Below are 17,118 nucleotides of genomic sequence, written 5' to 3' on the forward strand. Positions count from 1 at the left end.
CCAGTGGGCTGCTGCGGATGCCTCATTGAGGCATCTCCAGTACAACAGGATCTGCTTTTCACAGTTAGTAAGGGACTGGAGCCCAGTGTTCATATGTGCCACCTCCATGCTGAAAGTTTCAGAGTAACAGCCGTGTTAGTCTGTATCCGCAAAAAGAAGAACAGGAGTACTTGTGGCACCTTAGAGACTAACAAATTTTAAATTTGTTAGTCTCTAAAGTGCCACAAGTACTCCTGTTCTTCTTCATGCTGAAAGTGTTCAAAATGGCACCAGGGCACAAATGAGATTAAGCAAGAGGAACCAAGCTAGTTGGACCCCTGTTCCCACAACTCCCTTGGCCATTTGAGAGGTATCCCATTACCTGCTATGAAAATTGTCCAGAATGCAGCAAGCCTAGAAGCAGTGCAAGGCATCCTGGGAGATCGACCTAGACTGCACACTGCTGTGTGAACACATGCTTTCTAATGTGACAGGGGCTACACCAATGAAAGCACTACAGTGTGAACATACACAGTGTATCTAAACAGGTATAATTAGACTGATTTAAGCTACAACTGTGCAAATTTTAAGTACAGACATGACACCAGTCAGTGGTCTAAGCACTAAAAAAAGAAAATGTCATTTTTGAGCCTTAAGCATTTGCCACAGATTTGCTATTGTGGATAGCACCTCTCTTTAGTTTTGTTTACTCCAGCCATGCCGGGTCCCCTGAATATTTCCTCATGTCTTTGGAAGATACACTGATTAATTTATACTTTGTGCAAGAACTGGCACCACTTCTCCCAACTTTTTCCATAAAATCTGAGTCCTAGCCAAAAGGAAGTGTTTCAACACTAGCTTACTCAAGGGTGCTATTGGGTGTTTTTCCCTCTGTTTTCCCTATGCAGAAAGATCGTAAAACCAAGTCAACAAATGCAGGAAGTTCCATGTCTTTTGGGTGGCAGCAGAGTGGAGTGAGAAAGGCATGTGGGGAAGTATATAAACCAGTAGCGCTACACAGCAGCAATGAAACAGATCGCCCTGTGCTTCAGCTGTAAACCAGGTATGTGAGTTTTTTTTCCCCTTGCTTAAACTTCAACAGCATGAATAGAATGAAAGAGTCTAACGCTCAGTGTCACAGATTCCAGTTTCATAAAACTCATTTTAATCTAAACTATGTTTGTGACCCCAGCCTGAAATTCAATTGTGTGTTCCCTGGTTTTACTGAAGTTAGAGGTTTTTTCTAACAATTCTGTAGAGCACGAATTCACAAGTATGTTATTTAGCACCCACAGGATGCTTGGTGCTGTACAGTGTATATTAGTAGATGAAGACTAATGCCAGGTTTTTAAAAGGTATTTAAGCACCTAAATATGCAGATAGTCACCTAGTGTGATACCTGTTCTTTAGGCAACTAAATCCCTTTAAGAAATCTAGTCCATAGTCTCTGTTCCAAGGAGTTTTACAGATAAAACAGTTCAGGACACAAAGGCTAACATTTAAAGTATGTGGCCCTAAAGTTAGGTAACTAACTAAATGTGGCCCATTTTCAGAGATGTTGAGCCACTCCAACTAATGGGGAATTCAGTAAGTGCTGTGCTGTGGGTGCTCAGCACCTCAGAAACTCAGCCCACATGTATAAAAGTGCATTAATATGGACTTGGCCATCTAAATTTAGATCTCTGTGTTTTAAAATATAGGCCCTTATGCACAGGCTGAGGAAATGAAGATCCACTGTGAGCGCCATTCATATTGTATGTAAGGGCTTACTGGGGTAAGTCGACCTAAGTTACGCTACTCCAGCTATGTGAATAATGTAGCTGGAGTCGACATAGCTTAGGTCGACTTACTGTGGGGTCTTCACTGTGCAGCGTCGATGGGAGATGCTTTCCAGTCAACTTCCCGAACTCTTCTCAGAGAGGTGGAATACTGGGGTCAGCTGGAGAGTGCACTGCCATCAATTTCGCGGGTCCTCAGACTCACTAAATCAATCAATACCAGATCTTTCCTACAGGCATTTCCGTGGTTTCTTTCCCACTGAAAGAAAAACTCCCACCTACCTGTCTCCTGAGTCTCCTCTCCCTAGTGCTCTACAGTCCTTTCTTTATAGGAACCACCCAGTTTGGTTCTACCCAGAAGGATCCACTCCAGAATTGTCTGTCTCCCCTCCATAGGCTTGCCAACCCTCCAGGATTGGCCTGGAGTCTCTAGGAATTAAAGATTAATCTTTAATTAAAAATTATGTCATGTGATGAAATCACCAGGAATACATCCAACCAAAATTGGCAACTGTACCCTTCCAGGTGGTACAGAATGGGCTAGTTGGACACCTCGGCTCCCCTTAAACCATCACTTGTAATGTGGAGTTTATAAATCCCATCACAGCTTAATGTGGTCTGATGCGGCTCACCACTGTGAGCGAGTGTCTCAGGGCAGACTTTCAGAAAACAAGGGCAGACACCCCAAACTGGTTGTATGTTCTATACTTAGTTTTCACCAAGCCAGTGACAAATGTGAACTCCTGGATCACTATACCAGTCTTACCATGGCGTCACAGACAGTCCCCTCAGACTCTCTAGCCTATCTTGCCACCCAGACAAACTGAACTTTGTGATAAAAGGTCACTCAAACCAAAAATCACATCACATTTAGGTTGCTCTCAGTCCCAAGAGATGAGTCATTTACCCCGGATCAGCTGGTACTCTAGATTTTACAGCAAAGACAATGCTGGCAGCCAATTTCTATAGTAAAATAACTATAGGTTTATTTGCTAAGAAAAAATAATGAGAGTTATTGAGAGGTTAAAGGAGGTAAAATATAATAATGGGTGAGTCAAAGTCTGTAAGTCCAAAATGGTAGCAGAGATGTAGTAATCTGCCAATTTCCCAAAAGTCTTTTCAGGGCTGCCCAGAATAACTCCGGGGATCTCCATCTTCTTATTCAGTTATTCTACCCTGTTAGAATCCGAACAGTCCAGAGATGATGGATTTCTTCCTTAATCCATATTTATAGCTTTTCCACACAGAAAGCAAGTGGTTAGTGTCTTTACCCACATGGGTTTTTTTCTTTGATGACTGATAGTGAGGAATGCACTTAGAGTCCTTGACCTCGATTATCACACACAATGACCACTTACTTTGAAATAAGCATTTTCTGTTAAAATTCTTAAGCCCTTCATTAGCATTTCACAAGATTTCTTTGATGGGTAATTTAGTTACAGGGATATACATAATGTACATGCCTGCCATTACATTATAATAGGAATAGATAAGTGAAAACAAAACAGTTAATATCTCCTTTGATCTCTATTAACACACAAGTGAATTGGCCTGAATGTATGCTAATACATTTAACTCCTTTGATATTCACACAAAACTGAATTGGCCTATGGCTCTGGCCTTAGCTGGTCTGTCAGCATCAGACCCCCAACACAAACCTGGTATAGAAAAGGGTGTCACTGATGAACCTGAATAGACCTTAGGGTTCCCCCATTCTTGATAAGGCATCATCAGCCATTATATTCTCCTTTCCTTTGATGCAAATTATATCCATGTCAAATTGCTGTAGGGCTAGTCTCCAACAAAATAAATGAGAATTGGTTCCCTTAGCTTGGTGCAGCCATGTCAAAAGGGCATGATCGGTTAAAGCAATACATTTTTTGTTTCACAATTAGGATTTAAGTTGCTTAACAACCCAGATAGTGGCATAACACTCTTTCTCAATGACAGCATAATTTTGTTCAGGGGGCGGGGTCAGCTTTTTGCTTAAGTAGGCAACGGGGTGCTTCTTACCCCCCACTCCATCTTGTATCAGTTCTGTGTCCAACCCAATGTTAGAAGCATCAGTGCACAGCACAAATGGTTTGCTGAAATCAGGGCTGACCAAAACAGACTCCTTAGACAAAGTTTCTGTTATGTTCTGGAAGCCTCTCTGACAGACCTCTGTCCATACCACCCCAGTCTGGCTTCCCTTATTTTGTAAGGTCTGTTATGGGGCCACAATGTAAGTAAATCCCTTTACATACCTATGGGTAATAGTTGGCCAGACCAATAAAGGATCTGACCTGCTTTCTTGTTCTAGAGCCAGGCCAGCTTCTAATGGCCTTTATCTTTAAAGGGTCAGGGTGAATCAACCCACTACCCACCTTGTGTCCTATGTAGCATACTCCTGTAGTTCCCATCTTGCATTTGGAGACCTTGATAGTGAGGTTGGTGTCTCTTAGCCTTTGTAACACAATTCCCTCATTATTTAAGTGGTCTTGCCAGGAGCTACTAAAAATAGCCAAGTCATCTATAAAGGCTCTGGCAAATGTTTGTAACCCCCGCCATTTCAGGCATGCTTTCCACCTCCTCCTGAATTTGCTTCTGCATTTCCCTGTTAGCCCAGTACGCTCAGCTTGGAACTGGGCGAGGCCCCAAGTTTTGAATGGAGTCCACAATCTTTCAGTTAGACCTGGCTGGTTGGAAAATACCGGTTTGTGATAAAAAACCTGTTAAAAAGGCCAGAATTTCCTGCTTTGGGTTTGGACTTAGACCATTCCCAAACGCAATGCTTTCTAGAGGAGTTTATTCCCTGCTTTCTTTGACTAAATCAATTAAAGTCACAGAAAGCATTTCCAGATCAGCACAATAGATCATTTTTACTGCTATCTCCTTTTCATGGTAAGCTTTAAATCTATTGATATGCATTGTTTGCATGCTCCTCTGCCATTGGGCTTCCTTACATCATATGTGACTTTATTCACTCTTTGAATCACCTCAAAAGATCCTTCCCCAATAAGCCTGAATTTTCTTTTTCCTCATGGGAATTAATATTCGCACCAAATCACCAATATCAAATGACCTTTCTTCACTACATCGATCATACTAAACTTTGAGTTTCCTGACTTTTCTTAAGGTTTTGTTGCACTAAATCCATCATAACCTGCAAATTCTCCTTAAAATGAGTGATATACTCCCCTACTGGCTGTCCTGTTTCCTCAATACTACCTTCCCAAGAGCCTCAAATCAAATCTAAGGGTCCCCTCACCTGCCTCCCACACAGGAGATCAAAGGGGGCAAAGCCAGTAGACTCTTGGGATACACTTCTGTACACATATAGAAGAAAAGGCAGCAAAAAGTCTCAGTTGTTTTCATACCTGGTGTCATATATTCTCAGTCCCATTTAAAGTTCCATTAAATCTTTCCAACTCAAGGTGGACTTTCACTAGAGGAACAGTCACAGAAAAATCAGCCAAAGCTAAAATATTTAGATTTTTGCCAGGAGGTCTGTCCTCTGCTCTTACCACACTTTGTTTAACCTAAGTGAGACTTGTGATGCCGCGTCCCTCCATCCTGTACACTCAATGCCATTCATTCTTGCACTCTTAATAAATTCTTCACTACCTTCCCAAGACTCAGTTCTAATATAATTTACGAGGCTATTCTCCTCCACTACAATTTCCTCTGCAATCAAGGGGGTAGCATTGGCACTCTCGGTGGTAGCATTGGTGGGGGTTGTGGGTGCAGATTCTGGAGGCAACTTTAAGTTTTGGGCAAGTTTTATATGGCCAGGAGCCCCAGAGTGATGGCAGATTGCCTGTTTTCCCTTAGCGTAAGAGATTTTAATATCTGGGCTCCCTTGAGGTTTTTTAACAAAGTTGGGGTTAGGTTTATTCCTAGACCCACTCATCCCCTTTGACCTGGGGAGCAGAGGGATTACTCTTCCCCTGAAAGTTTACATCCCTCCTCAGCCCTTGACTCAATATACTCATCAGCAATTTCTGTTGCATTCTAAACTGTGGATTTTTTTTTGTCACAGATGGCCATTTTTACTTCATCAGTGGGTCTCCATAACAACTGCTCTTGTGCCATTAAATCAAACAGCTTGTCATAGCGACCTTCAGACCCTGCCAACTATCCATTTTTTCACAAAACTACGCATCATATACACATATTCCACATGAGTGATATTGTCAGACATGTTAAGATTTCTATACTTCAGTCGATAGGACTCAGGAGTGATCTTAAACCTTTTCAATATGGTTACTTTAAAGTTCTTATACATCATAGCATCACTAACCTCCATTTCATTAAAAACTTGTCCGGCTTTTCCAGTCAACTTGCTTAAGAGGATAGGCATCCATTTATCCTCTGGAATCTTATGGATTTGTCACAGTCTCTCAAAGGTGGACAGGAATTTTTCAATGCAGTCACTCTCATGATAAATTGGACAGGCATTCTCCCATTCCTTGCTGTTCAGAGGGAATGTTGCCACAGTCTGAGGCTGCTCCTTTTGCTTCCCCAGGAATGGGAGCTTCTTGCTCAGCTGTTACCTGCTCCATGCGTCTTTGGTGGGCGCTCTCCACAACTTCCTCAATTTCTTTCTTCTCCTCGATTAGGTGTTCCACCATTTCTTTTTCATGCTCATGTGCTTGTTCAGCTTTCAGGAGTCACAGGCGGGCCAGTTCCGCTGCAGCAGAGGAGTCTTTTGATGCCTAGTCACGGATTATGAGCAAAGCTCTCAGTTCCTGATATGAGTTTTTCTTCTTAAAATATAACCCCCTTTGTGAGCAAAACTCCTCAAGGTCTTTTCTCCCAAGACCCTCATATGACTGTGATTCATTCATTTTGACTAAGCTTTAACCCTTAAAACTCTCAATATCAAATTTAAATTTTCATCTTTAAGCCCAATTGATTCATAGCATGTGAATTCTGTGCCATGTGAATTGGCCTACGGCTCTGGCCTGAGCTGCTCTGTCAGCATCACAACAAGGAGGTCAAAAAGAGGCTGAATAACTACAGGGGAAGTTTAGAGAATGCCTGTGGTTTTATTATGAGGGCCTTTTTCTGCAAACCTTTGCTCAGCTCAGCATCCCTAATTGGCAGAAGCAGTTTTACTAGTCTAGACTAAACATTTTCATCATTTTCCAAATTGAGCATTTCCTCTAGTGTGACTGTGATACCCTGTACTGCATGCTGTCCACTTTTGTATGGTTATGATATATTTTGTGCAAAGTATGTCTTGTGAGGTATCATTTGAAAACTCAGAATCTGCTGAATATTATTATTTTGTTGAAATGTGTGTAACACTGCATGTAAAATTATGAGACTTGGTTATATGATTGTTACTAAAACATGTTGTGGTTCTGGGTAATGCCCACAAACCCACTTTTCAGAGACAAAGACACACTGGCAACCCCAGACAACAAAGTCAGATGAGCTATCACATACTTAACCGGCCAGCTGCCAGCAGGGGAGAAGGTATAAACCAGACATTTATATTGCATCCCAAAGACAGTTCGAATATCACGTACAGGGGACTTTTTGTCTACACGCCAGTGGGGGGCCATCCTCAAAGAGAGGAGGAGGGTATAAAAATAAGGGACAGTGACCTCCATGTCATCCCTCTCCTCCATCTCTCTGCTCACGGCATCAAGGAATATCTGAAGAACATTCAACTGGGTGTGGATGCCTGTATGAAAGGAAATCTAGTCTGTGAAGTGTTGCAGCTTATGGTGAGAGAGACATTTTGCTTTTAAGTTCAATTAGGTGTTAGCTTGTGGTTTTATCTATTTTTCATGTAACCAATTCTGACTTTTATGCCTTACCACTTATAATCACTTAAAATCTATCTTTCTCTAATTAATAAACATGTTTTATTGTTTTATCTAAACCAGTTTGATTGAAGTGTTTGGGAAATCTCTACTTAGGTCAACAAGTCTGGTGCATGCTCATTACCCAATGTTGGAATGATGGACTATCTATGAGCTTACACTGTCCAGGAAAGTACTGAACAGTGTAAGACACACATTTCTGGGGCAGCAAGGCTGGGACTGGGGATATACTGGTCTTACCCGATATGTAATTCATGGATGGCTGGGCATAGCATTCATGTACTCAGCTGGGGGTGACTTTAAATACTGGTGACCGTGAGTGAGAAGAACTTGAAGTGGTTGCTGTTCAACAGCAGAGCAAAGTAAAAGGCATCCCAGGCTGGAGAGCTAAGAGGACACAGCAGTCCATCAGTCCAGACTGCACCCTGGGGAATGTGAACAGTGACTATAGTCCTTTTGCAGACTTTACACATCCTGTGTCCAAATACAAGAGTGCTTCATCATGAGTAGATTGTGCAAACATTAAGGCAATGTATCCTAGGGTCCCCCTATGTTTAACAACCACCAAGACTGAATTGCATTGGCTCAGTTGTGTTATTCTGTGTGACAGTCTCTGGTGGACTAATGCAACAGTACCCTGTGAACTGCAAGAATGACATCTAGTCACATACTGAACTACCAATGTGCTGGAGAGGAAGCCTTTATAACACATGTACTATCCTTCAAATACAAGCCAAATATTAACTAACGCGTAGGATGCTTAGCAGAACTTTCCCCCATCACTCTTTGTTATGTCCCATTACAATCCCTAAAAAATTCGCTCTACCTCCATGGTGTTTACATATTCAGTTGTGTAAAGACTGTTACCATGTTCCCCACCCAGCCCTTTGTCATCACTAACCCCAGCTCTGGGTACTTAGCTTTTTTGAGCTTTCCTCACTGGTCAGTCCCTCATCCCCTGAGGTTTTTGTGGCTCTTCTCTGAATTGCCGCTACTGACTCAGATATCTTTCCAGATCAGAGGTGAACACAGGGTTCCAAAATGGCAGGCCAGAGCTGTCTAGTAAGGGAGTCCCACCTCCCTGCTCTGAGATGTGCTGACTCTCCACATGCAGCCCACTAATTACACTGCCTTTTAAAAAAAAAAATGTGCTGCCATCTCCTAACGCCAGCTCCCCAGACTGACTGCTCGCTCTCATCCCCAGGTGTCTGTTTAAAGCCTTTCTACACAAAATGAGGAACCTGACTGTGTGTGTGCTCGCCCTAGCGCTGATGGCACAAGGTGAGTCCCCTGCTTATAAAGCCTCAGTTGCTTCTCGCCATCCTTCATGTTTTCTAATTGACCCTTTTGTTCAATAAGAAACCTTAGAAGGGAAAAGTTAGACAAAGGTAGTTCTACACCTTACAGCAGGGTGTAGGGTACAGACGCTGTACGCCCAGCTAGCTCAGCTATAAACAGCAGTGCAGGCAGTGAGACTCTGCTTATGTGAGTAGAGTGCTCTACACACCTGAACCCTAGGGTGTGTACACTGCACAGCTCTCTCCTCGCCCAAGCACTTCATCTCCTTCATCTGCACTGCTATTTTTAGACATTATTGTCCCACTGCCTCCCGCCTGTGGAGCTTTTCTCTGCTGCATGGAAAGACTCTGCTGGTGGGAAAAGGCTCTGGTGGGCACCTTTCCCCACTGCCTCCCCCTGCCAGAGCTTTCACTGCTGCGTGTAGCTACACACCACAGTGGGGGTACACCCTGCCTTATGCAGCTTGTTACTATGCTATGCATACCCCACACGTTACCACAAGTTCAGACAAGTGTAGACAAGATCGGACACAGATCCACCCTTCGCTTGCCACCAACGCTGCATATTTCCATAGCTAGATATCTATCTATGCTACTTAATATCACCCCATTTCCATAGTATCCAATCACCTCACAATCCTTGATGTTTTTACCTTCACAATACCCCTAGGAGGCAGGGCAGTGCTATTATCCCCATTGTACAGATGGGGAACCGAGGCACAGAGTTGCTAAATGACTTACCTAAAATCACACAGGAAGTCTATTGCAGGCCAGAGAAATGAACCCAAGTCTCACAAGTTCCAAGCTAGTACCCTACTGCAGGGCCACCCTTCTGTTCTATCTCCCCTGCCCCCACAAAGAAAAATTGGTGGGAAGGCCTTGCATTTCAATCACTCCTGAGTGGAAGAAGGAACCTTGGCCTTCGTCCTGTTGAACCTCTGTGTTTTGTCTCCTGCCTCCTTTAGCCGTTGTGTCTCTGGAGTGTTATTACTGCCCTAATGGAGGAAGATGCTCCACCACTGAGAAATGTAGGATGAACCAGGATCAATGTATTACAATGTTCTTCCCTTCCACTGGTAAGTAGGATAGAGTCAGTGGAACAGGTTGGGGTCACAGACATTTCAGATTATAGACTCATAGACTTTAAGGTCAGATGGGACCCTCTTGATCATCTAGTCTGATCTTCTATACATTGTAGGCCACAGAATCTCACTCACCCACTCCTGAAATAGACCCATAATCTCTGGCTGAGTTACTGAATTTCTCAAATCTTGGTTTAAAGACTTCAAGTTACAGAGAATTTACCATTTAAACTAGTTTAAACCTGCAAGTGACTCATGCCCCATGCTGCAGAGGAAGGCAAAAAAATTCCGAAGGTTTCTGCCAATCTGATCCGGGGGAAAATCCTTCCTGAACCCAATTATGGTGAGCGGTTAGACCCTGAGCATGTGGCAAAGACCCATCAGCCAGACACCTGGGAAAGAATTATCTGTAGTAACTCAGAGCCCTCCCCATCTATGTCCTATCACCAGCCATTGGAGATATTTGCTGCTAGCCATCACAGGTCAGCTACATGCCATGGTAGGCAGTCCAATCATGCCATCCCCTCCATAAAGCTCAGTCTTGAAGCCAGTTAAGTTTATTGTACTCACTACTCCCCTTGTAAGGCTGTTCCAGAACTACACTCCTCTGATGGTTAGAATCCTTCATCTAATTTCAAGCCTAAACTTGTTGGCCAGTTTACATCCATTTGTTCTTCTCCACATTGGCGCTTAACTTAAATAACTCCTCTCACTTCCTGGTATTTATCCTTCTGATGTATTTATAAAGAACAATCATATCTCTCCTCAGCATTCTTTTGGTTAGCCTAAACAAGCCAAGCTTTTTGAGTCTCCTCCCATAAAGTAGGTTTTCCATTCCTCAGATCATCCTAGTAGCTCTTCTCTGCAGCTGCTCCAGTTTAAATTCATCTTTCTTAAACATGGGAGACCAGAACTGCACACATTATTCCAGATGAGGTCTCACCAGTGCCTTCTAATGGTACTAACATTTCCCTGTCTCTATTGGAAATACCTCTCCTAATGAATCCTAGGTCTACACAAGCCTTTTTCACAGCCACATCACATTGGTGACTCATAGTCATCCTGTGATCAACTGATATACCCAGGTCTTTCTCCTCCTCTGTCATTTCCAACTGATAGTTCCCAGCTTATAGCAAAAATTCTTGTTGTTAGTCCCTAAATGCATGACCTTGCACTCTGCATTATTAAATTTCATCCCATTTCTATTACTCTGGGTTTCAAGGTCATCTGGACCTTCTTGTATGAGATTCCGGTCCTCCTCTTTATTGGCAATACCTCCCAACTTTTTGTCATCCGCAAATTTTATTACGCATTCCCACTTTTTGTGCCAAGGTCATTAATAAAAATGTTAAATAAGATTGGTCCCAAGACCAATTCCTGAGGAACTCCACTAATAACTTTCTCCAACCTGACAGTTCACCTTTCAGTGTCACCTGTTGTAGTCTCCCCTTTAACCAGTTCCTTATCCACCTTTCAATTCTCATATTAATCCCCATTTTCTCAATTTCATTAATAATTTCCCATGTGGAACTGTATCAAATGCCTTACTAAACTTCAGGTAGATTAGATCTAGTGCATTTCCTTTGTCTAAAAAATCAGTTATCTTCTCAAAGAAGGAGATCAGGTTGGTCTGGCATGACCTACGTTTTGAAAAATCATGTTGTATTTTATCCCAATTACTGTTCACCTCTATTTCTTTAACTACTTTCTCCTTCCAAATTTGTTCCAAAACCTTGCATACAATTGAGGTCAAACTAACAGGCTTATAGTTTCCTGGATCACATTTTTTCCCTTTCTAAAAAATAGGAACTATATTAGCAATTCTCCAGTCATAGGGTACAACCCGTGAGTTAATGGATTCATTAAAAATTCTTGCTATTGGGTTTGCAATTTCATGTGCCAGTTTCTTTAGTATTCTTGGATGGAGATTATCCGGGTCTGCCAATTTAGTCCCATCAAGCTGTTTGAGTTGGACTTCCACCTCAGATGTGGTAATTTCTGCCTCCATAACCTCGTTCTCATTAGCCACACTGCCACTACACCTAAGCTCTTCATTAGTCTCATTAAAAACTGAGACAAGAGACAAAGTATTTGTTTAGATGTTGGGCCACGTCTAGATCTTCACCCCATCCTCAGTGCTTAGCGATCCCACTTCTTCTTTCATTGTTTTCTTACTAATATGGCTGCTGAACATTTTACTATTGGTTTTAATCCCCTTTGCAAGGTCCAACTCTTCTTGGCTTTTAGCAGGTCTCACTTTATCACCGCACTTTCTGACCTCTGAGAGGGAGCTTTCCTTGCTGATCTCTCCCATCTTCCATGCCTTGTAAACTTTCTGCTTTCTCTTAATCACCTATCTGAGATCCTTGTTCATCCAGCTTGGTCTGCAATCCTTCCCAACAAATTTTTTACCCTTGCTTTGCATGCAGGCTTCAAATAGTTTCTGCAACTTTGACTTGCAGTAATTTCAAGCCTCCATCTCATTCAGATCGTTGAGTTCTTCAGTCCAGTCCACTTCCCTAACTAATTCCCTTAATTTTTTGAAGTTTGCCCTTTTGAAATCAAGGATACTAGTGCAGATCTATTTTTGTTTATCCTTCCATTTAGTTTAAACTGAATTAGCCCATGATCACTTGACCAAGATTGTCCTCTACAACCAGCTCTTCTATGAGGTCTTCACTACTAAAATGGCATCACCTCTTGTTAGTTCAGTGATTATTTGGTAAAGAAATCTGTCAGCTATCACATCCAGGAAAATCTTGGTTCTCCCATCTATATCTGGGAAGTTAAAGTCTCCCATGATCACACAATTCCCAGTAGTATTTTTTTCATTAATTACATTAAAGAGGTTTCTATCCATATCCAAATCAGATCCTGGTGGTCTGTAGCACACCCCAAGCACTATCCCAGGGAAACCTCTAGTAGCTTTCTTCCCCAAAGGGATTTTGACCCAAACAGACTTTGATTATCCATTCTATCACTCCTAATTTCTTTACAGTCTACCTCATCGTTAACATACAATGCTAGTACACCACCTTTGCCTTTATTTCTGTCTTTCCTGAACAGCACATCCCCTTCAATACCTGTAACTCCAGTCATGACTACTATTCCACCATGTTTCTGTTATCCCTATAATATCTTGTTTCACTTCCTGCACCAGTAGTTCTAGTTCCTCCATTTTGTTACCCAGGCACCTTGCATTGGTGAACAAATATCTTAATTGTTGATGCTTTGCTTCGCCCACATTCCTCGCCCAACAGGGTACAATCATTCTACTGCCAGTATTGCCTACCTGACTGTTAGCTTCATTGGTATTGGCACTATCTTTCCTCTTAATGGCAATTCTCCTACTCACTGTGGTTCCCTTTTCCATTGCTGTATCCTTTCTTACTTGATTTTTCTCCTGCTCAATGACAGAATCAAGTGTGGAGATTACATGAGCATCTCCCAACCATCTTCCCCAAGTTCCTAGTTTAAAGCTTTTTTAATCAGTTCTGCCAACCTCCATCCCAAAAGTCTATTTCCCTCCCCACTTAAGTGGAGTCCATCCCATTAGAACAGTCTTCTGTCCATGAATGCCTCCCAGTGATCAAACATCCCAAAACCCTCCTTATAGCACCACTGCTTGAGCCATCTGTTCATCATCATAATCTTGTCTCGCCTTCATTTTCCTTCTCTAGGGAAGGGAAAAATCCCACTAAAGATCACCTGAGCCTCCATTTCCTTAGGCATCTTCCCTAGCCTGTCATAGTCTCCCTTGATACATTCCAGTGTGAATCTAGCTCTATCATTTGTTCCCACATGAGGGGGAATCAGTGGAGTTTTTTCTGCTCCCGTTAAGATCCTCTTCAGTCTCAGGTCCACAGCCTGTGTCTTAGCTCCTGGCAGACAGCACACCCTTTCTGTTCTCCAGATCAACTCTGGTGACAGGCCTGTCTGTTCTTCTTAATAGGGAGTCCCAGTCACGTAAACCGGCCTCTTCCTGGTCATGGTGTGAGTCTCTGGCCTTCCTCCTGTTCTTTCTGTCTGCAAGTCCTCTTGTCTTTTGTTCTCCCTTGCAATCTTCTGTGAGTCAGCCTGTATCCTCCTGGGGCTCTGCACTTTGGGTATCTACATTGACTCTTCCCCTCTTCTTACAGGTCCAGCCACTCTTCTCTTCTTCCTTGCCCTCCCTCCTCCAGTTACTGCCTGCTGTGCCCCTTCTTCATTGTCCAAGTCAACAAACCTGTTCCTGAGCTCTATTTCTCCTTCACTAGCCAGTCTTTTCCTCTGCCTGGTTCTCATAGTCATATGCTTCCACTGGCCACTTTCCTCATCCAGCAGTCTCCCCTCCGAGTTCTTCAGTCCAGCTTGCATCTGCACATTTTGATTTTTCCCTTTAGCCTCCTCTCTCCTTCCCTCCATCACCTGCTTGAATGCCCTTCGGAACTCAACCATAGTGTCCACCTGCATCTCCAAACCTCAGATCTTCTCTTCCATCAGCTCTATCAGGCAGCACTTCATACAAACAAAGTTTTTTTCGGGTACTCTCCAGGATCACGTACATCACAGAGCTTCCACATCCAGTCATTTTCATTGTCTCTTCCATTCCTTCAATCGCCACCACTACTACCTCTGTATCCATCATAGTCTTCCCACCTAAACGCCTGTCAAGGAAAAATAAAAACAAAAAAACAAGATCAAAAACCCAAATACCAGAACAAAAACAAAACACCACATGCTCCCTTCCCCAAAGTCCCACTCAAACTCCCCTGTTTACAGCTCTGTTTGCTGGCTCCTGTGATATGAAGCTAAGTGTTCAGCAGCCATGATGGGTCAAGCCTAAGTCTTTGACCAAGTTCCCCAGCCATGGATGAGTGTGGGAAGGGCCTGAAGAGAATTAACATTGATCCAGCCCAACCCTGCCCATTGTACCCAGAAGGAAAGCTGCTGGATAACAGCTATGGTGCCACAAGAGGCAATTAGGTGTAAGATGGGAAACCGAGAGACAAAGCAACAAGGGAAGAGGGAAGATAAACAGGGAGAAATAGCAAGGAAATGGATAAGGAGGAAGGGAGGAATAGAGGAGCAGAGGAAGGGGATAGAAGAAAGAAGAAAGGTGGAGAAGCAGAAGGTGAAGAGGGAATACGTGGTGGCATCACCCAAGTATGCCCAGTCACAAAATCCCTGGAGGTATTCCATCTCCCCCCCTCTCTCTCTCTTCCTGTCTCCCAGGTAAATTCGCTAAGCGATGCTCCTCGACGTATGAGTGTCAAATCTTGATGGCCTTGGGGGGGTCTGCAGTGCAGGTCATTTGCTGCGGCTCAAACCGGTGCAACCAATAGACAGGAGCTCCTGCACTCTCAAAACCAACACCCGCAGGATGTCCCTCTCCCCCTGCAGTGTGACTGGAAATCCTCACTGAGGGGCCTTGTTATCATCTCTCTCTCCCACTTTATTCTTATTTTAGAGAAGAACACGTATTAACTGTGGATGTTTTCAGCAGCTTACTAGTGACTCCATGGGCAGCATTAATAATAAAGGATATTACAGCCCCAAATCAGCTGCAGTGACTTTGGCTTTATGTCTGTGTACTAACCGTTTTTAAATGTGACAACCTTTCCCGTTTAACTGGTGCACATAAAGGTGGAGGCTAATAATGCAGGTTACAGACAGGTGGTGCAAGCTTTCCCCATACACAGCGCTGTCAATTCTGATCTGTAGCACACCTGTCATTCCATTCCTGGATTTACTGTATTTCTGCCAGCTTATCTCAGTCCTGTGCCATGGTATCTCCTGTTATTCAGTAACTTACATTGTTGTACTTAAAGTACTGCACAGGATCTTTTCAGGGGGAATAAGGCAGAACGCCACATTTATTAGTAATACATGTATTCATTAACACTGTATTATATGCATATAATATATTACACTTACACTCTCTCACACACACAAACACACTCCGTCTTGTTGTTACCAATTAGTTGCTCCCCTTAACTTCACTGGCCAGGTGAGTTAGATGGGGGAGGGGGTGGAGCCGGGCTTCTGCCGATCCGGATCGATGCTCCCATGTTGACAAGACGAGACCCGGGGTCCTCTGCAAGACACCTCACTTTTATAGCAGCTTTCCTCTTATGCAAATCTATACCAGATTCAAACTCTGTGTCTGTGTCCATTGGTCCTTTGTGCTGCTTTCTTTTGAGTGTTGTCCCAATGCTGCAAAGAGGGTGTTTCCAAAAGAAGGTGCTTGCTTCTAAACCCCGAGGCTGTCAGTATGTCTGCTTGTCTTTAATGAGCCCACTTGACACGTTTTATTGTTCTTGGGTCTGGCTCCCAGCCCCTCTCCAACAGTTGAGGCTGTCTGGAGGTGCTGCCTTCCATGCCTTGCTCATCCACACCTCATTCATTCAATAGGGCAATTGATTAAGAGTGGGGGGGGAAGACCTCTTGTTCTACTGCTAGCAAACAGAAATTTTTCTTCTATCTTATTCTATCCTTAGGGGCTATAATATTATACCAAGGGCAATGCAAAGTTTCTAAATGAGGCTTTGATACAAAGTTCCATGAAAACAGATGTCACATGTGGGTAGCCCCACCACAAGGTTATATGAAGAGGCACAATGTAAAGTCATATGAAAATTATCAGAGATTGATCTACAACATACACCAACACAGGTTACTGCTAATTCCTTTTATTCCTGCACTGGGGAAGTACCTGCTATTCCAGCCCTGGAATCGTCACACAGCTTTGCCAATGACCTTCTAACTTTCCCTGGAATAGCCCCTCTTATTCCAGTTCTTGCCTCCCCACAGATATCTGCCAATGCCCCTCAGTCCTTCCCTACCATATCCCTTGCAGTTCTGGGCTCCCCACCCAGCTCTGCTAATGCATGTGAAAGGATTCCATGAAACCTACTGAGATAAAATTTCTGAATGAAGAGGACCATACAGCAGAATACAAGTTTCAAGTGAAGTCTTTCCTTAAGAATGGTAGGACCTAGTGGTTAGCCCACCCCATCACATGGCATGGCATGGCTTTTTGAGGGTTTGAAAGGCCCAATAGATATACATATAAGGACCTAATCAGGATATGGATAGAGAAGAAGTGCTCCCAGGAATGAATGCTGCTTGGAAGGTGTCACTGTATCTTGAAGGGCCTGGGGCTAGGAGCCTTGCAGAGAGGGTT

At 43.2% G+C, this 17,118-nt stretch overlaps 1 protein-coding gene across 2 annotated transcripts; it reads left to right on the forward strand.

Annotated features, from left to right (window-relative positions):
* The first annotated feature begins 890 nt into the window (after positions 1 to 890).
* On the forward strand, positions 891 to 15,296 carry LOC117884504 (secreted Ly-6/uPAR domain-containing protein 2-like). Of its 2 annotated transcripts, XM_034784945.1 has the most exons (5): positions 988 to 1,042; positions 7,397 to 7,474; positions 8,778 to 8,854; positions 9,837 to 9,947; positions 15,168 to 15,296. In XM_034784945.1, the coding sequence occupies exons 3-5, from the start codon at positions 8,806 to 8,808 to the stop codon at positions 15,275 to 15,277; spliced, it is 270 nt and encodes an 89-aa protein (XP_034640836.1). In that variant the 5' UTR covers positions 988 to 1,042; positions 7,397 to 7,474; positions 8,778 to 8,805; the 3' UTR covers positions 15,278 to 15,296. The 2 variants fall into 2 exon arrangements, with proteins under 2 accessions (XP_034640829.1, XP_034640836.1); XM_034784938.1 differs by lacking the exon at positions 7,397 to 7,474 and having other exon boundaries at positions 891 to 1,042.
* Positions 15,297 to 17,118: the final 1,822 nt, after the last annotated feature.

This window comes from Trachemys scripta, chromosome 1 (genome assembly GCF_013100865.1).
Source record: "Trachemys scripta elegans isolate TJP31775 chromosome 1, CAS_Tse_1.0, whole genome shotgun sequence".
NCBI lineage: Eukaryota > Metazoa > Chordata > Testudines > Emydidae > Trachemys > Trachemys scripta.

Excerpts from the sequence above, each read along its gene's own strand:
- LOC117884504 (XM_034784938.1), top strand. The coding sequence starts at position 8,806 with ATGAGGAACCTGACTGTGTGTGTGCTCGCCCTAGCGCTGATGGCACAA. Across the intron at positions 8,855-9,836 it reads CCTAGCGCTGATGGCACAAG|CCGTTGTGTCTCTGGAGTGT; the intron begins GTGAGTCCCCTG and ends TGCCTCCTTTAG. Across the intron at positions 9,948-15,167 it reads AATGTTCTTCCCTTCCACTG|GTAAATTCGCTAAGCGATGC; the intron begins GTAAGTAGGATA and ends CCTGTCTCCCAG.